This window comes from Saccopteryx bilineata, chromosome 5 (genome assembly GCF_036850765.1).
Source record: "Saccopteryx bilineata isolate mSacBil1 chromosome 5, mSacBil1_pri_phased_curated, whole genome shotgun sequence".
Lineage (NCBI taxonomy): Eukaryota > Metazoa > Chordata > Mammalia > Chiroptera > Emballonuridae > Saccopteryx > Saccopteryx bilineata.
Genome location: NC_089494.1, coordinates 74,766,581 through 74,793,734, shown reverse-complemented (window position 1 = coordinate 74,793,734; position 27,154 = coordinate 74,766,581). Strand labels below are relative to the sequence as shown.

Here is a 27,154-nt window from a genome sequence, read left to right as displayed (position 1 = left end):
AAACTCGACTACAGCCTGTCCCCGTGTACTAAAATTAATTCAAAATGGATCAAAGACCTAAATATAAGACCTGAAACAATAAAGTACATAGAAGAAGACATAGGTACTAAAATCATGGACCTGGGTTTTAAAGAACATTTTATGAACTTGACTCCAATGGCAAGAGAAGTGAAGGCAAAGATAAATGAATGGGACTACATCAGAATAAAAAGTTTTTGCTCAGCAAGAGAAACTGATATCAAAATAAACAGACAGCCAACTATATGGGAACTGATATTTTCAAACGACAGCTCAGATAAGGGCCTAATATCCAAAATTTACAAAGAACTCATAAAACTCAACAACAAACAAACAAGCAATCCAATAAAAAAATGGGAAGAGGACATGAACAGACACTTCTCCCAGGAAGAGATACAAATGGCCAACAGATATATGAAAAGATGCTCAGCTTCATTAGTTATTAGAGAAATGCAAATCAAAACTACAATGAGATACCACCTCACCCCTGTTAGATTAGCTATTATCAACAAGACGGGTAATAGCAAATGTTGGAGAGGCTGTGGAGAAAAAGGAACCCTCATTCACTGTTGGTGGGACTGTAAAGTAGTACAACCATTATGGAGGAAAGTATGGTGGTTCCTCAAAAAACTGCAAATAGAACTACCTTATGACCCAGCAATCCCTCTACTGGGTATATACCCCAAAACCTCAGAAACATTGATACGTGAAGACACATGTAGCCCCATGTTCATTGCAGCACTGTTCACAGTGGCCAAGACATGGAAACAACCAAAAAGCCCTTCAATAGAAGACTGGATAAAGAAGATGTGGCACATATACACTATGGAATACTACTCAGCCATAAGAAATGATGACATCAGATCATTTACAGCAAAATGGTGGGATCTTGATAACATTATAAGGAGTGAAATAAGCAAATCAGAAAAAAACAAGAACTACATGATTCCATACATTGGTGGAACATAAAAATGAGACTAAGAGACATGGACAAGAGTGTGGTGGTTACCAAGGGTGGGGGGGGGGGGGGGAGGGAGGACATGGGAGGGAGGGAGGGAGAGAGTTAGGGGAAGGGGGAGGGGCACAGAGAACTAGATAGAGGGTGACGGAGGACAATCTGACTTTGGGCGAGGGGTTTGCAACATAATTTGATGACAAAATAACCTAGACATGTTTTCTTTGAATATATGTACCCTGATTTATTAATGTCATCCCATTACCATTAATAAAAATTTATTAAAAAAAAAAAAATATAAAAAAAATTTAAAAAAAAAAAAAAAAAAAAAAAAAAAGCCCAACATGGAGTGGGTTCTAATTGCATAAAGATAGCCATATATTTTATATGGAAGAATAAATTCTTTCAACTAGCCATAAAATTAAAAATACTAGATTAGAAAGGGTTGACTTACCTTGTCAGATATAATGCCTAGTGTAAAGCCACTAAGTAAAATTATTATATTGCCATAAGAATGGGCAAGTAAAGCCATTCTGAGAATTAAGATATACAGTATATTCCAATTATATCTGATAAGTTATGTATAAGTAAGATGGTATTTTAAATTAATAGGGAAAGAATGGCTTATTTAAATTCTATCACTATGCTCTTCTATTCTGTGAAGAAAATAATTTACAAAACTACATTTTAAATAGATTACAGAATTTTCTTTTTAATCATATAACAAAGAAAATCTAGGAAACTAATTCTATAATCCATAAGTTTAGTGGGAACTTATAAAACAGGATAGGTTATCTGAACCATATAAAAAACTTAACAGGATTATAAGAAAACCCTTTGAATCCAAATGATTTTAAACAAAACCAACATATTGAAAAGAGATTAGAAACTAATTTGCAGTGTAGGTGACAGATTAAGCATTAATATATAAAATTAATAAAAATTCATATAAAATGAAAAAGGTAACTAAAAACTATGTAAAACTTCTATAAATAAGTAATTCATACAAGAAACATCTTGACTAACTTTATTAAAATATTCTGACCTCAGTGCTGGTATTATCTACTATTAAATATTAAGCACAACTCAAAGATAAAGCAGATAAAATTACATTTAGAATCTGTGCTAAATCTTTCATTTTCAGAAACATTACCAAGTCCCTAGTTATCCCAGCATGCAAACATTGTATTGTAATTTACTGTCAGAATTAGATGATGGCTGGAAATAGACATTTGTGAGGAATGAGTTTGGCTTATCTTCCTGTTATGAAAGATTTTTCTAACTACCATTAGCTACATATCTCCTGCTATGTTCCAGTTTTTTGTGTGTGTTGTAGATCACTGATCTAAAAGGATTACTAGGAGAGAGGGGAAAATGAACTACAGCATATATGTAAATAATTTAGCACAGCTCTAGAGTATTAAAACACATCATCTAATGTGCTGGACCCTAAAAAAGAAAGATTCTTTTTATAGAGTTCATAAACTAGGTGTAAAATTCTTTTGGGGAAGCTCACCTGACCAAGAGGAACTAAGTATGCAAACTAACAGATTCTTTAGAAATATCTTGCATGAAAGAAATAATAACTTTGTATTTTTTCCACTCACACTCATCCCCAAGGATAGCAACATGTCTAAACCAAGAAAAACAAATACATATATGTAATTTTCTTGAGTACTTCTGCCTAAGGCTATATGATCAATAGGGTTAAACTACTGTGCTTATTTCACCATTAAATAAATCTGACCTATTGAGTAGAACATTCACATATTCACTTTAAATATAAGTTCCTGGACCACTGGGAATATCTCAGAAAATTCTTCTACAAAAGAAAATATTAGAGTTTTCTTTTTTGGAGGAATTGTGGATGGTTTGATTCCATTAAGTTTGATAAATGCTAAGTTCTTCTAATATTAGAATTAAAATGGACATAAAGTCATAGTTCCAAAAAATATTTTAAAATTGAACTTTGATGTCTCTCTACATTCTAATTATCGGTTAAACCTGTGTTGACTATTCAGTGATCTTAAAATGAATTGAGTTTATTTATTTATTTATATTTTTTTGTAATTTTCTGAAGTTGGAAACAGGGAGACAGTCCAACTCCTGCATGCGCCCGACCGGGATCCTCCCGGCATGCCCACCAGGGGGCAATGCTCTGCCCATCTGGGGCGTCGCTCTGTTGCAACCAGAGCCATTCTAGCACCTGAGGCAGAGGCCACAGAGCCATCCCCAGCGCCTGGGCCAACTTTGATCCAATGGAGCCTTGGCTGCGGGAGGGGAAGAGAGAGACAGAGAGGAAGGAGAAGAGGAGGGGTGGAGAAGCAGATGGGCGCTTCTCCTGTGTGCCCTGGCCAGGAATCATACCCGGGACTCCTGCACACCAGGCTGATGCTCTACCACTGAGCCAACCGACCAGGGCCTAAAATGAATTGAGTTTAAATTATTCCTGTGCTCCTATCACTATCACTCCAAAGACAGTGTTTAGAAACATATCACACTTTTCAGGAAAAGAAACTGCACTCTGGAGCCCTGATCAAATAGTACCACTATTTTAAAGAGTTAAAAAACAATTTGAGACATCATTTCTACCTTCCTAGTACTATAAGAAGAACATTAATAAGTGGAGAAATTGAAGCACAGACGTGTTTATTTCCTCAGCATGGTGTTCCTACAATGACTGTTTTTCTTGTTTAAAGTCCCAAGCCATGCTGTCATTATTTTCAGGAGCTCTTAAAAATCAGATTCCACTGCTGTCGAACTCATTTTTGCAAGTACTAGCTGTTAATAAGTCCTCTGTAATGGTTGGAGACCAGATGAAGTGACCATCATCATTTATCAAATATGACTCAGCACATTTCATGTGACCTGAGAATACCAGATACTTGTTTTATGCTTGATGTTGTTCATGTGAGGGAGCTCCAGATGGTATTTATTGTTCTCTGTGGTATTTTTGAGACCTTAGGGTAAATGCTGTGGTGAAAAATAGAAAGCACATGTGCCTTGCCCTTTTTAAAGCACCCGTTGTCAGGTGCTGGTTACAGAGGGCAAGTGTGTATCTTAATAATGGATATCTTGCTAATGCAAAATTTTACTACCTATCCACTTTTTGCAGAGCCAGACAATTCCTATCAACTACTCAACATGCAGATGAAAACATCCTTTAAAGTGTATTGTAGATGACTTTTACTTTAATTTGACTCCTAAAGGGTAACGGCATATTTTTTTACAGAGAACTTAAAGATTTACCAGTCTTGAGGATCATTATAAGGTAGTATGGGATTAAAAACAGTGTTGAAAATAAGCCATATTATTTTGTAAATCTTGCTTTATGTTTTTTAATGAAGTTTAATGTCACAAGGATTGTTTTACCTGAGTTGTGGAATTAACATAACTGAAAGAGCATGTCATTATATATATATTTCATTGTGGTTTATCAAAACAGTTCATGAATGAATGTGAAAGTCTGGCACAGATGAAGTCATTTAAATAAGTATAGAGAATGGGGGCAACAAAGTGTTTGAAGTAATTGAGTTAGAACGTGGAGGTAGATATAAGGTAAGAGTTAGTAAATAGTAGCTAGGAGTAGGTAGTAAGTAGTAATAGTAAGTAGCAATTATATAAGGTCTGTAGTTATTAGCAGAGGCTACTCAGACAGATAACAGAGGAGCTGGAAACGAGTTGTGAGAAGAAAGGAAATAAAATTTTTATTAAAATGCTTCTGAAGACATCTCATGAGGCCCAAGAAGAATTACTATTAAACAATATGCAATACTTCACTATTTTCTTTTCCATTTTGATTGGCTTTGTTGGTTGAACCCATTATAAATGTATGCATTGTCACTCAGAGTCCCCTGTGGTTCTAAGCACTTTTAGTCTACCAGGTCATTTCGACTGAAATCCCTAAATACTCTTTCTTCTTCAACTCTGTCCCTTTCTTATAACTCCTCTATTAGACCAAGAAGACTAGGCCATACAGTGCCAAGGTCGTGGAGTTTTCTCCTTTCTTTCTCAAAGCCAAGGCCTTGACCCTTTCTCTGTTCTTTCCAGCCTGCCCTTTGGAAACCTTGCCTATTTGCCTTGCTGAAGAATTTATCCCTTTTCCTAGGTTCTTATTTCAACTCCTTCTATATTCGTTGCTCAAAATTGTCTCCATCACCACCACTACCACCACCACCACCACCACCACCACCGCCACCGCCATCACCATCATCAACATCATCATCATATTTTGCTTTACCCAGCCTCCCTACCCACTCCATTGTGACAGCTGTCAGTATGTTCTCTGTATCTATGAGTCTGATTCTATTTCATTTGTTAGTTTATTTTGTTCACTTGATTCCATATATAAGTGAAACCATATGGTATTTGTCTTCTCTGACTGATATATTTACTTAGCACAGTACTCTCTAGGTCCATGTATGCTGTCCCAAAAGGTAAGATTTCCTTCTTTAAATGGTAGGTGATTACCAGAGGGAAAAGAGAGTATGTGTTGGTGGGGAGGGGGGAAGGGACATAGGAGAGGGTAAAGGGAAGATAAATGGTGATGGAAGGAAACTTGACTTAGGGTGGTGAACACACAATACAATAATACTGTACAATATACAGATGGTGTATTATTCATTTGTACCTCTTAAACCTATATAATTTTATTAACCAATGTCACCCCAATAAATTCAATTTAAAAATTGTCTTCATTAATGTCAAGACCAAAACAAAACAAAAAAACACCCTCAATTATTCTTTTTTTTCCCATAAAATAAACAAAGTTATCTTTAGAGTACCTGCCTTAATTCTGCCTGTACTCTCCCACACACGTGCGTCTATTCCTGTCCTTCTCTTTACTTGAAATAGTCCCCGTTGTTTCTCTGCCATCAGCAATTCTACCACTCCTTTAGTCCAGTGGCTTTTGAATAGCATGAAGCAGATGCTCCATAGGGAGACTAAGAAGCCCACTACAGGGAGCAAGAGCGTGGGTAGCAGAGAGGTGAGAATTGCCATCCTCAGGCATAAAAATCTCCCATAATAACTGTTTTACACATTTACCATATTTGAGTTCTGGCACCTTAAAAATATTTAAAATTGATAACTTTAATGAAATTGCAGAGAGGTTAAGTGACTTGTTCAAAATTAGTGGCATATTGAAGGGGCATCTTTAGGTAAGCGAAAAATTGTCATTAAATGTTTACAGAAGTTTTCCTTCATGCCAAGGTAATTTAAAATTATGGAGTAATTTCTGTCCTAATTGATTATTCGTCTCCATCCAGAATGATGTATAGACCAAGGTAATGGAGCCCTTCTCCAGTCATGCCAGGCTCTTGTGTCTAAGATGAAAAAACCTGACTTTACCCTGACTTGGAAGTTAATTTTCAACTCTTGGCAATGTTGTAACTAAATTGTTGTTGGATAATGTCAAGAGGTTTCAGATAAGGTTTGAAGACTGATTTGGGGAAATTTCTTGAGATGCCCTTTGTCCTATTCTGTGAAATAGTCAAATTAATAATAGTCTTCTTAATTAGTCAAATTTCTGCGAGAAGAAAAAAGTTTTCCTAATAGAATTGATCTAAAGACATTTTTGAGATAATTTTTACTATTTCTAAGTCTGATGTCAGATGCGAAAGAACACCTTAGTTTCACCAGTTTCATTACCCTGACTCTTTTCATTTTGTACCCTGAACTATTTGGAGCCCATAAGTGTTCCCCGAATGCTTTTGGTTCTGGAACGTTCTGGCAATAGCTGTTTCATAAAAAACAAAAAACAAAAAATGCAGGAAATAAAAAATGTGGCCGCACATTTTATGTCAATTCTTTCTTATGTTTTTTGAACTATCAAAGAATAAAATGTTTTGGGTTATGAAAAAAATTTTAGATCAATTAATATAATGTGACTGGACATCTTATACCTCATTTGGACATGGCTGAAGAGCAAAAATGACCAAAATGCTTCATGAAAAATTATATTTGAGGTTATATTTAAATAAAATAAGGTGAAATGCAGGCGTAAAATACAATAATTTAATGTATTTTGTGTATCACAATACATAAATTTAAATCACTTTAAATTATTTTTAAATTATAACTCAATAAACACTTAACTGACAAGACACAGAGATCTTTACTGTGTTTTTGGAGGTAAAAAAATCCATGTAATTTTTTTTTCTTTTTTACCTATCAACAGTCTAAGAGTACAGTAACTTTTCTTTAATCAGCTTTGTTTTACACATTGTGCTTAATTAGCAAGCACCTTCCATTTGCTGAGTTTTCAGAGTTATCTTGTACTTGGATTCTTTACTCACTTTTCAGTCACAAGATGAGAAATGTAGACATTGTGTACAAACAAAAGGTTCGTGCAAAGTCAAGCTCTCAAAACCACATGCAAGACTCAGTGGCACATGGTTTAGAGCTCACACACTTCAGGATCATATAATACAGTCATGCAGATGAGAGGGAAGAAAAGTACCTACATTATGAAAATAGAGGATGATGAAACAGAATGACATTTTTTAATGACAATTATCTAATGCAAACCGTATACCCATAACCTTTACCAGAGTGGATCAGGGGGCAGATAAGTGACTTTTTGTGGAGAGGGGGAAACTGTATATTAACGTTATTTGAGGTCAAGTCATTGTTACAGTTAAGGATTTCTATTCTGTACTTGGCCTCTTCCAGGTTATCTTTCCCAATTTCTTGCTTTGTATTTCCTCTGCTACATCATGCAAAAAAAATCAGAACTGACATTAAAAAATCATTTCACAAGCTCTAAACCTGACAAATAACAAGGGTGTTCTTCACAATTTACACGAGAATTAAATTGGATATAAATACCTCCTGTTCTTACCGGTGGGTGTTGTGATTCCATGTATTAAGGTGTGAAGCAGACAGGAAAGAGATAAATCTTTCATAAGTACATTGTAAATAGGCAAGTGGTATATAAACCATATTTACAGGTAATAGAGTCAAACAATGAAAGGTAAATCGTTGTCACAAAACAGACTTTATAACAAAAAATGGTTACAAAACTAGAGTTAATATGGAGAGGGGAGGTACAATAAATATTTTTTTTTACTGTTATTGAAATAATTTGGCAGTATAAAATAACAAAATTGAGTGACACATGTGTTGATCAAAAATTCTTGACACTGCTTCAGCCAACCCAGCATTAGAGAATTCCCCCATAGTTTTTGAATGATGATATCTTTGTTAAACAATAATATAAAAAAGTGATCAATTCATAGGTGTTCTCTTATGAGATTGAAGTGTTACCCTGGTGAGATCAATTTATCAATTAAATTTTCACAAGGATCTATGAGGTATTTAGAAATAACTCATAAAGTTCAGTTATGATTTTATATAAAATATGCTAATTGATTAGCTTTATAAATTAAAATTTTTATAATGTTGTGTCTTTACTTCTTAAGAATATAAAGCACACACACTAAGATAAACTTATTCATATATAAATATGTTTTTCAAGTTGAGTAAGTTTGCAATGATTTCTGCATCTGGACTGCTAATTTTGAACCTTTGATTTTTTTTTTGTTAGAATATTACTAGTCAAATGAAAAAATGTCAGTATAAATTGTAAAGGCTCACTTATGCAAACATTGTATTATATTATACTGTTGAGGTCATTATATGTGAGGGGTTTTATTTTCTGAATATTTTTAGAAACTGGTCCTTGCCCAGTAGAGGAGTAGTTGTACGGGAAGGTGCCATATATTTAATCTTTTTAAAAGTTTTTCTATGGTATGCCATTGAATTTGAATATGTTACATAATTTATCTCAAGCAATCAGTTTCTATAGGTCAAACAGATAAGTCAAAGAAATGTATGCAATTTTTTAAATAATAAACAGAGTTCTATGGACCATGTTATTACTGTGTTGATTTTTTAGCATTGTTAGAGGAAGAAATGATTATGAAAAGTGATGTTGTTGATGTTGAATTTGCTTAAAAGTATGAAGGAATCCATATTTCCACTTTGAAAAGAAAGATACATTAAACCACATACAGTAAAAGGGCACATAATTTTTTGAAATATAGAAAAATTTTTCATACTATGAACATATAATTTCTTATCATAAAGTGTTTGTGAAATACTTATGCTCCCTAACCTCTTCCACAAATTCTGAAAATGTCCTATTTTTTTTTAAGAGTGTTAACCTTGAATCTCTATTTGGGGTCATCATAGTTATTACCTTTCACTTGCCAAATATTAATACAAAAGGGTCTATTTTTTGGGGTGCTGGTAGCTAAGCCATGTGGTGAAAGCCCAAGTCCCAGCCTAGCAATGCTTTCTCTAACCAGAAATGGGAACTCTACTGCACACAGTTATATCAGTTTGCATCATGTTATAATGCCTTTGCCACACAGTATAACTAGATATAGCACCATGCAATGCCATGAGTTGAGAATGAGAGACTATCTCCAGGGGAGAAAATAAACATCTGAGAGAGAAAAACAAAAGCAAGGGTTTCAAAGCTGGTGAGACTGGCTTTTCCGTTTTGGCTGTTGCTGAAATGCCCGTAGTGCTTCCGTTTTGGAAAAAGGGATACATACCATGTTCATGTCAATGCCGTTGGTGTAAGTCCATGCATGCTGGAAATATTCTTCAAGCCGTTGCCTCAGAGGGTTGGGGATTTGGTGGAAGCGAATGAACTCTTTTACTCGCAGCATCTGCATGTGGTACCTGGCAGTTCCCGAGTATAGTCTTTGGATAATTGCAGATACATTCCCAAAAATGCTTGCATACATTAGTGCTGGATTGGATAAAAAACAAAGTTATGTGATAAGATTGCACTTGGGCATACTATATCTTCTCAGAATCTCAAGTATGTTGAATTTTGATTATTGTAATTCAGTTATAAGGATTTACCTTTGGTCTATGGAGGGGAAAAAATAAGTTAAGCCAGTAGAGTTGTAAATTTTATAATTTTGCTGATAAATCTGGAGAAGAAAAGCATCTAAATTTGCCATGCATTCTAAATTAAAGTAAAAACTCAGATTGTTTACAATTTCAACCTGTAACGTGGAGTGCTGATTAGAGGTAAAATGCATTTAGAATAAATATTTTGTTTGTAATGTGATAAGGTATGTCATGGGGTTACCATGGATATGTTTTCTGGAAGTGGTGTTAAAATGTTAATTTTTAAATGATGACATCTCTACCTCTCAGACTCAAATCCAACCTTAAAATATTTTTTAAATCTACCATAAATTTTAAGATTGTTTTTAATTCTTGGATTCATTAAGGAATGAAAAAATTGTTTTAAAGAATTCATACTTTCCTTAGAGTTTTTGTATTAATTTTTAGTCTATTAAAATTCATTTTATAGTATTTCTGCTCAAGAAATACATCTCTGCTTAGAATATGAGAATATTGTTTTATTTTTGTAGAAAAAATAGACTACACTATTATTTCATCTATTGGAATAAAGAAACTCTAATATAATCAGTTCTTAGGTGGAATGTTCTTTTTAGTGTTACCTGGGCTAATTCTTCATGACTGAACATAAGGTTTTTTTTTTTTTTTTTTTTTTTTTTTTAATTTTTCTGAAGCTGGAAACAGGGAGAGACAGTCAGACAGACTCCCGCATGCGCCCGACCGGGATCCACCCGGCACGCCCACCAGGGGCGACGCTCTGCCCACCAGGGGGCGATGCTCTGCCCATCCTGGGCGTCGCCATGTTGCGACCAGAGCCACTCTAGCGCCTGAGGCAGAGGCTACAGAGCCATCCCCAGCGCCCGGGCCATCTTTGCTCCAATGGAGCCTTGGCTGCGGGAGGGGAAGAGAGAGACAGAGAGGAAAGCGCGGCGGAGGGGTGGAGAAGCAAATGGGCGCTTCTCCTGTGTGCCCTGGCCGGGAATGAACATAAGGTTTTTAAGCCATCTTTTCCTTCTTATTATATTTGTATTCAGTTATTTCTGTAAAACACACAGTTATTTTTAAAGTAGATTTTGGCCAAGTTCAAGGTGTTTTAAAATGACTTACTTTCTTGGTTGTTTGCTTTCTTTTTTATCTTATCATTGTCTCTTGATTAACATCGTCCTTGGTTACCACAGGTTTTCCTATTAAGAGAATGTCCCAGAGAAAGGGGTGACCCTTTGTTTTTATCTATTTAAAAAGATGAAAGTTAGGACCAAATGTAGTGAGGCTGAACTGGGATGTGAAAGACAATTATGTCTCAGTAAGGTAGACAAACTGTTTAGGCTGTATATCCCAAAATAAAAAGACATGAGCCTAATTTTAGCAAATGAATAGTTGATTAAGAAGGGAGTTAGCAATACTTGCCTGAAACTGATTCCTGTGATCCAAGGAGATTCATGTGAAAAACATACTTTACTCTTCCTAATTGTAGTGTTGGAAATATTTATGCATGCTGTTATGTCTCCAAAGTACCTATTATATGCACAGATTAAATTCACTTGATTTAAGAAGAGGGCACATAATCAATGCTAGTTATTTTACCCAAATTCACATAACTACTTGAAGAGTCAGGGAAAACATTCTTATTTCATATTTAATAAATACTGTGTTTTTATATCCATATTGCTATAACGAGGACCCAAAACATTAATTTGGGTTATAAACAGGTATTTCCACGTGTAGACAAGACGGTAAAACGTAGATTATAAGTACATAATTGAAACATGAAAGATCTGTATTTCTCTTAAGAAATTCAATACTGATGGTTGTATAATTATAACAAAGACATAACATTTTCCATTTTTTTAAAAGAAGCAAATAGAGCTAAAGACTGTCACTATCAGCAAGAGAGAAGCACAAAATAACTATGTTTTAATGCCCATCCACTCCACTGTTATGAAATATGTCAAAAGCACATTGGAATACTATTTGAAGACATTTCTTTCCTAACTCACTATTTCATTTAGCTTCCTTAGTAAGAAGTTCTTATTTTACCAAAATGATTTGCTTTATGTTTAGATATTGTAAAAAATAAATATTTATCTTAAAAATATCTTCAGCATACTACACCCCAAATCTGATATGCTAACCAAATTAATTAATTTAGTTAGCCATTGTCCATTAGTTGAAACTTGCTGATAGAATATACTTGCTTTTCTATAAATTACACAAACTTAAAAAAAATTGTGACTTAAAATTTTATTGATGTGTAATTTACATGTAAGATTAATCTGTTTAAGCGTATAGTTCAGTTAGTTTTGACAAATATATATACACTGCTGTAAACACAATCAATATAAAAACCATTTCTATTGCCCCCCAAATATTTTCTGTGTCCCTTGACTGGCTGCTTACTCATTTCAGACTCTAGACAGCCACTGAGGTCCTTTATGTCATTAACGTTTAGTTTCCATTTCCTGGAACTTAATATAAATAGAATAAAAATGTACATGTTAATCTATGTCTGACTTCTTTTTCTCAATATTATGATTTTAAGATTTATTTTGTTGTTATGTGTATCAGTAATTTATTCTTTTAATCACTGAGTAGGTTTATTTGTATGGCTGTACTACAATTTTTCTCTTCTGTAGCTAGAAATCTCACTGTACTAGTTTTTGGCTATTATAAATGAAACTGCCATGAATATTTATGTACAAATCTTCGTTCTGGCATACCCTTTCATTTCCCTTTTAAAAATCTAAAAGTGGAATTGCTAAACTGTATGGTATGTTTGACTGTATAAGGAACTGCCAAATTATTTTCCAAAATTTTTGTGTTACACTCTCACCAACAACAAATGAGAATATTAGTTGTCCTACCACCTTTTCAACATTTTGTATTACCAGCCTTTCATTTGAACCATTGTAATGGAATATAATATTTAATTAGGGTTTTAGTTTGCATTTCTCTGATGAATAATAAGATTGTTTCCTGTATGTATTAGCCACTCATATACTTATCTTCTTTTGTGAAATGTTTGTATAAGTAGTTTGCTCATTTTTAAATTGAGTTGCCTTCTTAATATAAAGTTGTAAAAATTCTTTATATATTCTGGACATAAGTCTGTTTTTATATCTAAGTATTGAAAACTATTTTTTAGTCTATCATTTTCTTGTTACTTTTCTCAACCATGGCCTTTAAAAAAAGTTGAACTTACTAATTTTGATGAAATCTAATTTATCAATTTTTATTTTATGACTCAGGATTGTTTTCTTTGTTTCAGTTTTGGTAATTTGTATCATTCATAGAATTTGATCATTTTATCTAAACTGTCATTTATTATCATAAAGTAATTTATAATATTATTTTATTACCCTATTAATGTCTTCAGAATTTGTAGTGAAAGCTTTCTTTCATTCAAGACATTGGTAACTAATGACTTCTCTTTTTTTCAGTTTAACTGGATGTTTATCAATTAAATTAATCTTTTAAAAGAGCCAGAATTTATTCTTATTAATTTTCTTTGTTGTTGTATGTTTCATATTTTAATATTTTTTGCCTTAATTTCTTATTTCTTTCCTTCTAGTAATATTAGGTTTAGTTTGTCTTTTACTAGCTTTTTAAGATAGATTAGATCTTTAATTTTAGAACTTTTTTAAAAATAAAAACACTTAAAGCTATAAATTTCATTCTAATCACTGTTTTAGCTACCTCTTACAAATTTTGATGTTTTATTTTCATTTAAATTCATTTTAAACTGTTTTCTGATTTTCTATGTGAGTATTCTATGAATCATAGATTACATAAAATGTTACTTTATTCCCAAATATTTGAGGATTTTCCAGATATTTATTGTTTTTTCTTTTCTTTAAGAATATCTTTACTCATTTTTTTTTTGTTTCTCTGATTTCTCTTATGTTCAATGAACTACTCTGTACAATTTAAGACTTTTAAATTCATTGTTTCTTTTTGGGTCCAGAATAGCATGTGTCTTTTTAACTCATTTTGTAGCCCAGGAGAGAGTCTCTCTTGCAATGTGCCATAAACACTAGAAAAGAATGCATAGTCTGGTGGAATTCTGTAATTACCAATATGTTAAGTTAATTGATAGTACTGTTCAAATCTTTTATGTCTTTACTGATTTTCTGCCTACTTGTTTTATTAAATGCTGAGAGGGGAGTGTGGTCATTGCTGACTATAACTGTGCATTTGTCGTGTAAAATTGTACACTTTTTTTTTAGGTTCTTTCAGTTTTTGCTTGATTTAATTCAAAGTTCTGTAATTGGGGGCATACATATTCAGGATTGTAGTGTTTTCTGTATCTCTGCTAAGAACCCTTGTCCTGAAGCCTACTTTGAAATCGATATAATTCTTTACATTTTTCTCATGATTAGTATTTGTATGTACATTTTTTAAAAATCTTACTACTTTTATCTATGTCTTTATATTTTAAATGTTTTCTTTAAACAGCATATGATTAAGCATTTAAAAAAAAAAAACAATCTGCCCTGGCCGGTTGGCTCAGCGGTAGAGCGTCGGCCTGGCGTGCGGGGGACCCGGGTTCGATTCCCGGCCAGGGCACATAGGAGAAGCACCCATTTGCTTCTCACCCCCCCCCCCCCTTCCTCTCTGTCTCTCTCTTCCCCTCCCGCAGCGAAGGCTCCATTGGAGCAAAGATGGCCCGGGTGCTGGGGATGGCTCCTTGGCCTCTGCCCCAGGCGCTGGAGTGGCTCTGGTCGTGGCAGAGCTATGCCCCGGAGGGGCAGAGCATCGCCCCCTGGTGGGCAGAGCTTCGCCCCTGGTGGGCGTGCCGGGTGGATCCCGGTTGGGCGCATGCGGGAGTCTGTCTGTCTCCTCGTTTCCAGCTTCAGAAAAAAAAAATAATAATAATAAAAAAAATACAATCTGACAATTTCTGCAGATCAATGAGAGTTTAGATCATTTATATTGAATGTAATTATTAATATGGTTGTGTGTAAATCTACCAACATGCTGTTTGTTTTCTATAGTTTCTTTCTTAAAAATTTTGGATTTACTACTTTTTATTATTCCATCTTGTTTTCCTTATTGGCTCATTAGCTGTGTTGTAGGATTTACAACATGCAGTTTTAATTTATCACTATCTTAAATAATGTAACACTACATTCTACTTTCACATGTTCTAAAACCTACAAATTCAGGATCATTTTGGGTTTTTTTTTTGCTTTAAATAATTATTTTTAAAGACATTTAAAAATGAGAAAACATCTCTTCCGGTTACCCACATATTTAACATTTCTAGAGTTCTCCAGTTACCCACATGTTTAACATCTCTAGCGTTCTACATTCCTTCTTACTGATCTAAATTTTCAACTGGTATTATTTTCCTTTTACTTGAAGAGCTTTATAATTTCTTGTAACCTGCTCACAATAAATTATGTCAGGCTTTATCACTTTGGAAAGAGAGTTTATTTAATTAAATAGAAATTTCTATGTTACCAAATTTTTTCTCTAAGCACTTTCCGTATTTTGATTACAATGCTCATTGGTGTGTGAGCACGTGCATGTGCCTGCATGCACTTATGTATGTGTTACCTGTTTGGGATTCACTGAACTTTTTTGGGAACTTTTTGGATCTATGGTTTATAGTTTTTATCAGTTTTTCAGCCATTTCTTAAAATACTATTTTTCCCCCATTCTCATTTTCTGGAAGTCCACATACACATTTGTTCAAGTGCTTGGTGCTGTCTACTACTTCCAACATCTGTCAACTCCAGCTGTGGTTAAAAACATATTTTTTTCCTGCTGATGGGTTACATTTCTTGTCTCTTAGCATACCTATTAATCTTTTAACTGATGGTGGGCATTGCAAATTTAACATTGTTCATTGCTTTATATTTTTTATTTCTTTAGAAATGTTGGATTTTGTTCTTACAGGCAGTTAAGTTACTTGTAGGTCAGCTTGCTCCTTTTGGGACTTACATTTTGGGCTTTGTTAGGACCAGAAAGGCCCTAGTAATATGGTAATATTTTTCAAAGATTTCAGTTGAATATCAATGTTCAGTGAGGGTTTTCCACTCTGCTGGTAGATATTGTTCAGCTTACAGTATTTCTGGAATTTATTTGCCAGGACTTATGAAGCTTTACCTCCCACATTTGTGGCTTATTATTCATCCGTGGACTCAAGTGGATACCTATCCAGGTTTCTAGAGATATTCTTTGGCATAGCTGCCTCTTGTCTGGTTGTCTGTCTTGCCAACACTAGGACCCCTGACACCATGACCTCTGATCTTGTGTCTTCAGTTCAATGGGCCTACTGGGATCTGGTTAGGTTGCTTCTCCGTTCACTGCGGTGCCGAAAGTGCCTCCAGGCAGAAAGCTGAGGTACTAGGAGGCCCATCTTGCTTGTTTCTCTTCTCTCAGGGATCAGATCTCCTACTATTTGATTGCCAATATCTAAAAATAGTTTACCTATATATCAATATTTTGTTGAGTTTTCTGTTATTTATAAAAGATATATAGGGTTATGGTAAGGTTCTAGTTGTTCCACCATGGCTAGAAGAAGAAATCTGGTAACATTTTTTGTACATGCTATAAAAACAGGAAATTCTCCCTCGATGTTTAATCAAGTAATTCATAGATGAAATACCTTTGCCTTTATTCACTGGCTTGTGTGTTTTTAATATTAAATATCTGTGTTGTATTTATAATAGTTGAATAAAGATAGAAATTTACATATTAGAAGACAAAGATATAAATACATGAGCATAACTTACATTTTACACTTATTTAATGGCTGCTTAAATGTTTTTAAATTTTCATTTGAATTGTGTTTACTTTTAAAATAAATTCTCTGATCGCTGTTCTGTATACACATTCAGAAGTATAACTGACAACTCTTTGCAAATAGTTTTTAAAAATATATCTATGATATTTGTTATTTGCATTTGGTTAGATAATAGCTTCTGATATTTAAGTTTCAGTTTTCTTGAGTCATATTACTGTAACAAAGATGGTTGTTTGTTTTGTTTTCTATAACTTACCTTCAAATTTTTCCTTTAGACTGAAGATTAGATTTAAAGAAGCTTAGGGAGGATCACAGAGGTCAACCTGATACAGACTAGACTATATAGAGTAATATATATAATTAGGAATAATATATATACAATATTTTAATTATATATTTAGATACTGTATTTTATTTTTAGCTTTAAATTAGGTCACTCATAGATCTGAGTATGCACTGGTATAGAAATGTAACCTCCCAAAAAACCAAATCATTTGCTAATATAGCCAGATCTAAATAGAAGTATTATGTATAGCTAAACCCTATATATCAAATGCCTAAGCAAATATCAGTGGTATTCTTATTTTTGTTAATTTTAAAGCCTTAATATTACCCTTTTATTTATTCATGACTTAATAATAGAGTTCTTTGGGAATACTTATAAATTTTTCCTGTGTGACATTATATAATTCCATTTTGATTAAGGTTTGTAAAACCAAATTTGTTATTCAAATAAAGCTTGTGATGTAGAACGTGGTTGTCTTTTCCTGTATCCAATTAACTAGAGTATTTTTTTCTTTTCTTAAAATAAGAAATTCAACTGCAGGAGACACATTTCTAAAGAATTTTCTTTCAAAAAAGAGAAAAGAGTAAAGAAGAAAAGAATGAAAAGAAGGAACAAAGAAGAATGAAAACCACTAACAATCCTCTGATTCAGGAATTTGAGATTAGATACAGAGCAAGTAAAGAGCTCAGTTTCCTTTAACTTAAAATAATTCACATGATAAACTGTACTATGTATTTCACTTAATTCTGATAAACGGGTTTCTAAGTGGTGAACAGGTTAAACTTTAGTGCATTTAAAATATTTTTGTTTGTAAGTTCTAAGTTTCAAGATGTTGATTGTATTTTCTTTTTTTTTTTAAAATTTACATACCTTTTCTATATAGGTGTTGAAATAATAAAAAGAACAACCTTTTTCTTTTCTTTGTTTTCTATGTATGCCACTAAAGTCATAATCACTAAATGTATTTGCTAGCAGTCATAATCACAGACTGGTTGGGACTGTTTGCTCTGAGGGATTTAGTTACTCTGGAACAAATTTTTCTACTTTTTCTAGGAGGCTCCACTTCCTGGGTACAATGCTACTTCTGTACTTATATCTAAGACAGAGTCTGAATCTGAAGAGTATCTTAGGAGTTATTTAAATATAATAATTTTGCCTATTCAAATGTTACTAAAATGAAAACACCAAGACATATATATATATATTAAAAGTAAATTTTAAATAAAGTAAACAATAAACTGATGAATCCATTTAAGTATGAGAAATAAAGTGTATATAAACACATTTCATTAGTCAATATGTTAACATTTTTTTTATTTATTTAGAATTCATTTTTTTTTACCTTTTTAAAAAAATTTATTAATTTTAGAGAAGAGAGACAGAGAGAGATATAGAGAGAGCAAAGGGGGAGGGTAGGAACAGGAATCATCAACTCTTATATGTGCCTTGACTGGGCAAGCCCAGGCTTTCAAACCAGTGACCTCAGCATTTCCAGGTCGATGCTTGATCCACTGCACCACCACAGGTCAGGCAATATATGTTAACGTTTTTAAAATTAACTCCCTGGATCTGTTTTCACATTAGTATGTGATCTCAGGATGATGCTCTTTTAAAGCTTAATAGAGCCATCATGCTTGTGCCAGTTGCTGCTGGAATCTGCAAGGCTACCTTTAGGGGTTCCACAGTGTGATTTTTTAAAAATATCGCCATTACAACATCTTTAATTTAACACAGAATTTGTTTTCTTATTCTAATGAATGCTCCTTATAAATAATGTTCATGATATTACCCAATTATAAGGTAAAGGTCAATCATTTAGGCCTTAACAGTGTCACAGGGAAAAGGATTTGTAGTCAATGGCACATATGTGTGTGTGTGTGTATGTATATTACACATATAGTATATACAAATTCATATATAAAAGATTAACTTAAATTATGATTAGTGGTGGTGTTATATATACATATATATATATATATATATATATATATTTCTATCTATCTAGTATACCTAGTAATATAATTTAAACTAATCTTTCCCAATTTAGTTTGGCCTCAGCTGGAAATACAAAGAAAACAACTATGGGTAATCAATTACAAATAGTTTATAAAGCAGTAAAAATAAATAGCAGTCTCAATTCCTGAATCCCAAGACCCATATCCCTGCAGTTTTATGCTCACGCTTTTCTGTGTTCCTGAAATCCTTTGTCATCTCCCGTTCAGAGAGAGAGTCATATCTGATAGACTATGATACCCAAAAATGTAATCCCACTTTCTCTACAATTTTCTATATTTTTCTCTTTGTCTTACTCTAAATGTTCTAGAGATCTCAATTTTGTGATATTATTTTATCTTAATAGGTAACAAAAGCAAAATCTACTTACAGCCAATCAACATGACACAAATTGAAAAGATTTTTTCCGAATTGGTGTTAGGTGACACATTCCCGAAGCCTACACTGGTTAAACTGCTGAAGGTAAAATACAGTGCTGTGACGTATTTGTCTTTAATGGATGGGCCAGAACTTGAGTCACTGTCATTGTAACGTTTTCCGATTTGTTGTCCTAAGGAATCCAACCATCCGATTTTGTCAGTCAGGTAGGGCCTTTCTACATTCCCAATCGCATACCAAATGCAAGCCAGCCAGTGAGCAATCAGGGCAAATATGCACATTAAGAGCATTAGAACAGCAGCGCCATATTCTGAGTACCGATCAAGTTTCCGAGCCACTCGCACAAGACGAAGAAGTCGAGCTGTCTTCAAAAGACCAATTAATGTTGTTGTCTGTGGAAGTAAATGTGCACTGTCAGAAACAGTTGGTCAACAATTCAACGTATGTTCCTATGAAGCTAAGTAGGCACAAACAGGTGAAAACAATATGGTAACATTGTGGATAATTGTACATTTGAATTAAGTTTTTTTTTTTTAATTTGATCCATTTTGGAAAATACTCTGAATGTGTGTATTAGGTCAATTCAGTGTCTTGACATGCAAGACCTATGGGACAAAAAATCTGGCTCTCTTGTTTTAGGCTCTAACCAAGTGCCTTGCACATGATAGGTAAATCATTCATCCCCCAATACACATTCTAGTGTGTTATTAGTATGTCTGACAAGTGCTACACACCAAAATTAAGGAGTTGAAAAACATACATGGTCACTGTTGAAAGAGAGGTGGTTATTTATTTGATTGACAAAATATCTTCTCTAATGAAAGGAAATAAGTTCGCTATTAGGAAGATAAATATTTTTAAAATAAACAAATAATAGTATCATTTTAGAGATAAGAAATGCCATGAAGATAATAAAACAGTGATAAAAGATGTTTGGGGGCATGGGTTGGAATGTGGAGCAGTTCAAGAAAGGAAGGCCTTGCCCTGGCAGGATAACTAGGTTGGAGGGTCCTCTTGAGGCACAGAGGTTGCCGATCTGTCCCTGGTTGGGGCACGTACAGGAGATGGACGTTCCTGTCTCTCCCTCTCTCTCCCTTCCTCTGTCTAAATATCAATAAAATAAACATTTAAAAAAGAAAAAAAGGAAGGAAGGAAGGAAGGAAGGAAGGAAGGAAGGAAGGAAGGAAGGAGGAAAGGAAGAAAGAAAGAGAAAGAAAAAAGGAAAAGGAAGGAAGGAAGGCAGGCTTTGCTGAGGAGCTGACTTGAAATTTGAGAAAGATCTGCTTAATAAGAATGAAGGATCCAATCAAGCGAATAACTGGGAAGGAAGCTCATTGGCTGACGGCATGCATGAATTAGACTATATTTAAATACATTCTTTCTTCCTAAATGTGTTAAATTGATAAATTGTTTCTTGCTCTCTCAATGAGATTATGTATTTTGCTTTGTGATACACTATATGTAACTAATGACATGATTATTATTGACCAGGTAATGTAATGATAGGACATTGCTGTATAATAACAGGTTACTTAACTGGTTGTTTGGACTTGAAATCTGATAAGTACAAATTACAAGTTCATTTCTTAGGTTTCCTAAATAATGTCAACTATAAGTACTACATATTTTACAGGGCATATAATTATTCCATAGCTACATGGTATTTACCAATCAATTATTGAGTCATTTTATCTGTTCATTTGTTGGTGTTTATTTTGCAAAGTACATCCAACTGAGTTAAGAATGCATATTTTAATTAAAGAAATAGCTCATGACATAACTATCACATTATATCTATTCACTTTGACTTGGTAGGAAAAAAGCACTAAATATCAAGAAAAACATTTTCACTAAAATACTAAATAAGGGTTGCATGTTTGCCTCTTGAGTCATAGTGATAACAAAGAAAGGAAATATTCCTCAGTTTCCCCTGAATTCTTTAATTCAGTTGGTACTGAAACCCTCTAGAGCTGGGAGAATCTTATGTAGTTGAGATATGCTTACCACAATTGAACTTCAGTCTTAGCTCATTTTGGAATGTGTGGAAAGGGGAGACTTCCTTGTTTTCAGTGCTAGGTTCTTATTTTTCATGGTGCAATAAAGAAAAGTTTTTGGTCCTTCAGAAATTTAAAAGTAGGTCTCTTCACAATGAATAAATGAAGAGTTTAAGTTAGTATTAGGTAGTTCCCTGGGAGAAAAGTCAACTTTCTACTATTGATAGTACCGGTGCTTTCACCTAGCAATTATGTGCTAGCACTGTGGAACGAACTTATGCTTGAATTCTGCTTCTGTGCCAGCGTGTCACCTAGGATAAGTGACTTACTTACTCTCTAGCATCAATTTTCCATGTAAATGGGCACAATAACGCCTACCTTACAGGGTTGTAGATAATGCCCAATAAATGGTGGCTCTTCATGTTTTTATTTGAACATCCCATACCTCTTGTTTTTGTCAGTATTCAGTAAGAAAATGGGCTGATAAAGCTGACACTTTCAAATGCATTGCTTAGATATATAGAATCCCAAATGGAGATTTTTTCAATATTGGCCTTGCAGCTTCCATAAGAAAAGGCAGGGATTTTAAAGACAAGAACTTCATCCTGATGCACACTGACTGCTCAGCCTCTGATAACAGGATCACCCTGCTTCAATGTGTCACCACTTCGAAACTTCACAGCTTAAGTTTGCATGTCTATTTTTTATCCTATCCCAGTTGTCCATTTCCTTGTATTGAGAAATTAGAAATATCTGAGGATTATTATTCAAAATGTCTTGTCCTTGAAAGAAAATTTCTCTCTGAACCCTAAAATAAATTAAATATAATGAAAATTGTGTAAGTATTTGGTGAATGAAGTAAGGGGCTTCAAAATAAATAAGCTGTTTTTAGATCATATTGTGATAATAAGTACGAATGACTCTTCTGGCTGCAAAGGCGGTAGAGTAAAAAATGTTATGGAAAAGAAAAAAAAGAAATCAAATCTGCTGCATGCTCCTCACTGCCTTTATGCCTTTCCCCAAATAAACTTCTGATGTTTCTTCTAGAATTATATTAAAATGAGATAAAACCTAGAGAACAATAAGTTCTCTAAGTGGATAAATAAGTATTTCTTATATAATAACACAGAGATGTCTTTTCTGGATAAAAGAAAGTTTAAGATATATGGTACCTAATGAGTTTCAATCCAGTTTCATAAGTGAATATTGACTTCAAAAGTCAAAGCCAGGTATCCAAGTATAACTACCTGTTAATTTGACAATGTTACAAATAGCTTGACTCTACATCTATTGTTATCAAGATAACCCTCCTGGGCATTTTAACTACAGTTGTGTACAGCACATCTTGTAGATAAAACAGAATTTCAGTAACTCCTTTCATCTTCTTCTTGTTTAAATATCTCTTTAAAAATTTAAGGTGTTTTGCCTGACCAAGTGGTGACGCAGTGGATAGAGTGTCGGACTGGGATGCAGAGGACCCAGGTTCAAGACCCAGCGGTCGCCAGCTTGAGCGCGGGCTCATCTGGTTTGAGCAAAGCTCACCAGCTTGGACCCAAGGTCGCTGGCTCCAGCAAGGGGTTACTCAGTCTGCTGAAGGCCCGCGGTCAAGGCACATATGAGAAAGCAATCAATGAACAACTAAGGTGTTGCAACCCGCAATGAAAAACTAATGATTGATGCTTCTCATCTCTCTCCATTCCTGTCTGTCTATCCCTACCTATCCCTCTCTCTGACTCTTTCTGTCTCTGTAAAAAAAAAAAAAAAAATTAAGGTGTTTTGTCTCAGGTTGCACAACAGAAAGAAGTGCACCAAATTCTCAAAGTAGACTAAAGAATGATCAATCCCTTCTTGCTGATTTGTTGGAGACCATAGTCCCCATTGTTTAGTTCAATGGGTTATCTTTGTATTATATGCAAGTGAAAAATGGGACCAATAACTGTTTTATGATATAACTGTGTTGGCATCAGAATGTGACTGAGTAGAGTGTTTTCAGAATGTGTGATTATCTTACAGCATGTACTATCCAGACATATTATGAAAGTCTATCTTTGTGGGGTTTTTCACTTGTTAAAAATAAAAATAAAACTACCCTTAAACCACATACAATGACTTCAAAAGTAGTAGAGTTAATAAGCTTTCTCTTCAATGTTATTTCTTAAGCTTTTTACTGGTATTAGAAAAATATTGTTTGCTTATTGTTACTTTTGGTAGAGTTTCAAAAAGCGGTCAAGCTCACCAGGAGTATTTTTATGAAATACAAAGACATCATGATAATAAATAAGATAAAGAAAAAAGTGGGCCATTTTGCAGTGGATTGAAGCAAGGTGCTTAGTTTTCTAACCCTGCCCAGAAAGTGTGCCAAGGAAACATAATGAACTCTAAGAAGTCAAATCTCCATGTCATCAGTACCCACGCCCTCTCAGAATGCAACTTCTTTGTTGTGACTGTATGATATTTGAGACTCTTTTTCTCTGAAGGCCAAAATAAAAAAAAGAAATCTAGTTAAGACTTTAATTTTAATATATCTTGTCAGATTACTTTTTAAATGTAGAATGACTTTCCCTTTGAAACACTTATTTAAATTTCTAAGTGGTTAATAAATTTAACCTAATTTCTATTTGCTAAAAAATGTAGCCACATCCATAGTTTATTAAAGTCCTAGATAGAAATAAATTTGTGTGACTTTCTGAAATAGATTTTATTTTTAAAGTGTATAGTCTGGCTCTGGCTGGGTGGCTCAGTTGATAAAGCATCGTCCGGCACAATGAAGTAGTAGGTTTCATGGCCAATCCCTGGTCAGGGAATGTCCAGGAGGCAATCAATGAGTACACAACTAAATGGGACAACTAACTGAAACAACCACTTGATGCTTCTTTCTTCCCTCCCGCACCCAAATCAATGAAAAACTAAAACTAAAATAAAATATGTATTCTAAACAATTAAACCCTTAAAAGTATATTATATATTAGACCCAGACTCAAGAAGATTAAGTGAATTTTGTACTAGACATTTAACAATAGATCAGGCAATATTCCCTCTTAATGTAAGTGGAATTCATTTTCAAGGTCTGAAATAGAATAGATGATTATCAGTATTAAGCAACTATCTATTCAAGAATAAATGTGGCTACAGTTCTCATCTGTAAGAGAAAATTTTATGCTTAAGAATTTTTCAAAATAATTTTGAAAAATAATTTTTTTAATTTAGTAAATATTTTCAAGACTCTTATCTTTAAAATACTTTATTTCAGAGGTTTCCTCTCTAAAACCTTTGCCTATGATAAATAGATAGAATTGTTCTTTCATAAACGAGGAAATATAAGTATGTGATCTTTGGCTTCACCTACATAATTGATAAAGTGAATTGTCACTGAAAGTTTATACTTAATCCATTATTTTGTCTTGTTTGTCAAGAAGTATTTGGGTACAAAAGGGGAAATGAAAACAGTGAGTAATAAATTTCATAATTGTACACTTATGTTTGATTTTCATTTTATTTCAATTACCATTAAGCTCTGGCACTTGTAAATACCATTTAATGAATTACTTACCAATAAAACTTAATAATTTTGAAACTAGTGTCTAGTTTGTTACTGAGCTTGAGTCACACTGTTTCATTGTTTCTAAGGACACATTCACTCATATAATCAAAAAGCTACATTTTGAGCAGTAAAAAACATTAAGGGGAACACCTAACTTATTCTTTCTTTATTCATACAAAACCTCACAAATTCCTCCACTAATTGTGGCTTTTAACAAGAAAAATAAATCTGCCTGACCAGGAGGTAGCACAGTGGATAGAACGTAGGCCTGGGATGCTGAGGACTCAGGTTAGAAACCCTGAGGTCGCTAACTTGAGTGTGGGATCATAGATGTGACCCCATAGTCATTAGACTTGAGCCCAAAGATCACTGGTTGAATATCGAAGGTTGCTGGCTTGAGCCCAAGGTTGCTGGCTTGAACAAGGGATCACTGGCTCAGTGGCAACACCCCCGCTCCCTCATCAAGGCACATATGAAAAGGCAATCAATGAACAACTAAAGTGCCACAATTATGTATTGATGCTTCTCATCTCTCCCCCTTTCTGTCTGTCTGTCCCTGTCTGTCTCTCTCACTAAAAAAATAAAAAAATAAAAAATAAAAAGAATCTACACCCTCCCTGGGAAACATGCTTTAATATTGAACAAGCATTACTGTTGAGATACTTTTATTTTTATTTTGTTTGATAGTTAACATTCTATTTTTCAGCGATTTGAACTCAATTTTTCTTTAGTTACAGTAACATAAAACTAGTCATCAAATGATTCTAAATAGAACTATGCAATTGTTACAGTAAATAGACAATCATGGTAGATATATTTTTAAAATGGAAATTTGATTTGTTCAGAGAAGTATGTAACCCCAAGAATTGTACCTTATGTCGTCTCTCACAAATTGTAGTCAATAGCTCACATGTAAATGAGAACTAAATGATCAACTTAATGCAAAATAAAAATTTTCTATGGAATGTTCTTTTATTTTCTTATTCCAAAAATTATTCCATTGGGAATTCTAGGTCTCTCACTTGTTATGCCACAAATTTTTGGAGACATGACCAATATCCTCAAATACAAGCCAGTGGAAACTTTCCTCTTAACTCCCAAAAACTAACTAAAAAAGAGACACAGTAACTTTATGTAGAGACATATATTTGCAATTAGATCTGCAAAAGGTACTTTGTTATTTAAATTTGAACATGAGTGTGTCTAATGTTTTGAAAATTCACTTCCAGCAAACTAATGATAGCTATTGGAGAGTTCAGGTTCAGAAGAAATGCTGACAAAATGATCAGAATTTCTACACAGATGCCTGCCAAGTTTTTCTTTGTATCCATTCCATGATTCATCTGTCAGGCTAATGAAGCAAACCAGTGTGAGCAGAAACTCCTCGTTTTTGCTATAACTTTCGCTCAGAGAACACTGTATTTACTTAAATTTCAAAGGCCTTGCCTACATTCAGGATTTATGAAGAATAACTGTTAAGTATGAAAGGAAAGAGGCCAACAAAGCAAGTAATTAATCAAAAGAATGTTAGTTTTCATGAATGGAAGAGGTTAATGAAGCATTTAACTAAACAGAATGCTTAGGTTTTAACTGTTAATATTTCTGAAAGCATTTGCCACAGATAAGCAAACTATGGGAAAATTCAAGGCAGATAAGGAAATGTTGACATTCTGGAGAGTGAGCCAGTAATATTGTTCCTTTGCATCAATAATATGAGGGAAATTTGCTATGAATTGTACAATGTTTGATGATGCAAAAATTAAGAAATAAACTTTTCCTTGGTCTGTCTGGATGACATTAATGACATGGGCAGGCCCACTTATTGGCAGTATTTATTTTCTACATTTTTTTTCTTTTTTCTTTACCTTATTGGAGTGACAATGGTTAATAAAATTACATAGGTTCAGGAGTGCAACTCTATAATACATCATTTTTATACTGTATTGTGTATTCACCACCCCAATACAACATGTTTTTTTAAAACATTATTGAAGATCCTCTAGCTATTAGTAGGTAATTTGTATTTACTCAACTAAAACGTTAATGATTATTTTGAAAAAATCAGCAATCCTGCTCATATATTTATTTTAGTAAAAATATATGTGCCAAGTTATACTTAGCATTGCTAACATTTGTTTTATTAATAAAATAATATTAATCCAAAATTCTAATAGTTTTTCTTCTGCTGAGTTGAATGTAAATAAAACTAAAAAATAATGGTAGCTTACAATTTAGGAAAATTGGAAGGAAGACTTTAATGTTTAATTGATGATGACAAAATTCTTTTCTCTAAGATCATCCATGATACTGTGATGTGTAGAAACATTTTAATAAT

The 27,154-nt window shown here is 33.7% G+C and overlaps 1 protein-coding gene across 1 annotated transcript in view; it reads right to left on the bottom strand.

The window, feature by feature from the left end:
• The window catches only part of KCNH7 (potassium voltage-gated channel subfamily H member 7), a 616,229-nt gene that overhangs the window by 56,131 nt on the left and 532,944 nt on the right, over positions 1-27,154 (bottom strand). The window contains exons 7-8 of the mRNA XM_066279538.1: positions 19,277-19,676; positions 9,535-9,734 (exon numbers count right to left, since the gene is read on the bottom strand). Of these exons, the coding sequence (XP_066135635.1) occupies positions 9,535-9,734; positions 19,277-19,676 (600 nt within the window). The remainder of the gene's footprint in view (positions 1-9,534; positions 9,735-19,276; positions 19,677-27,154) is intronic.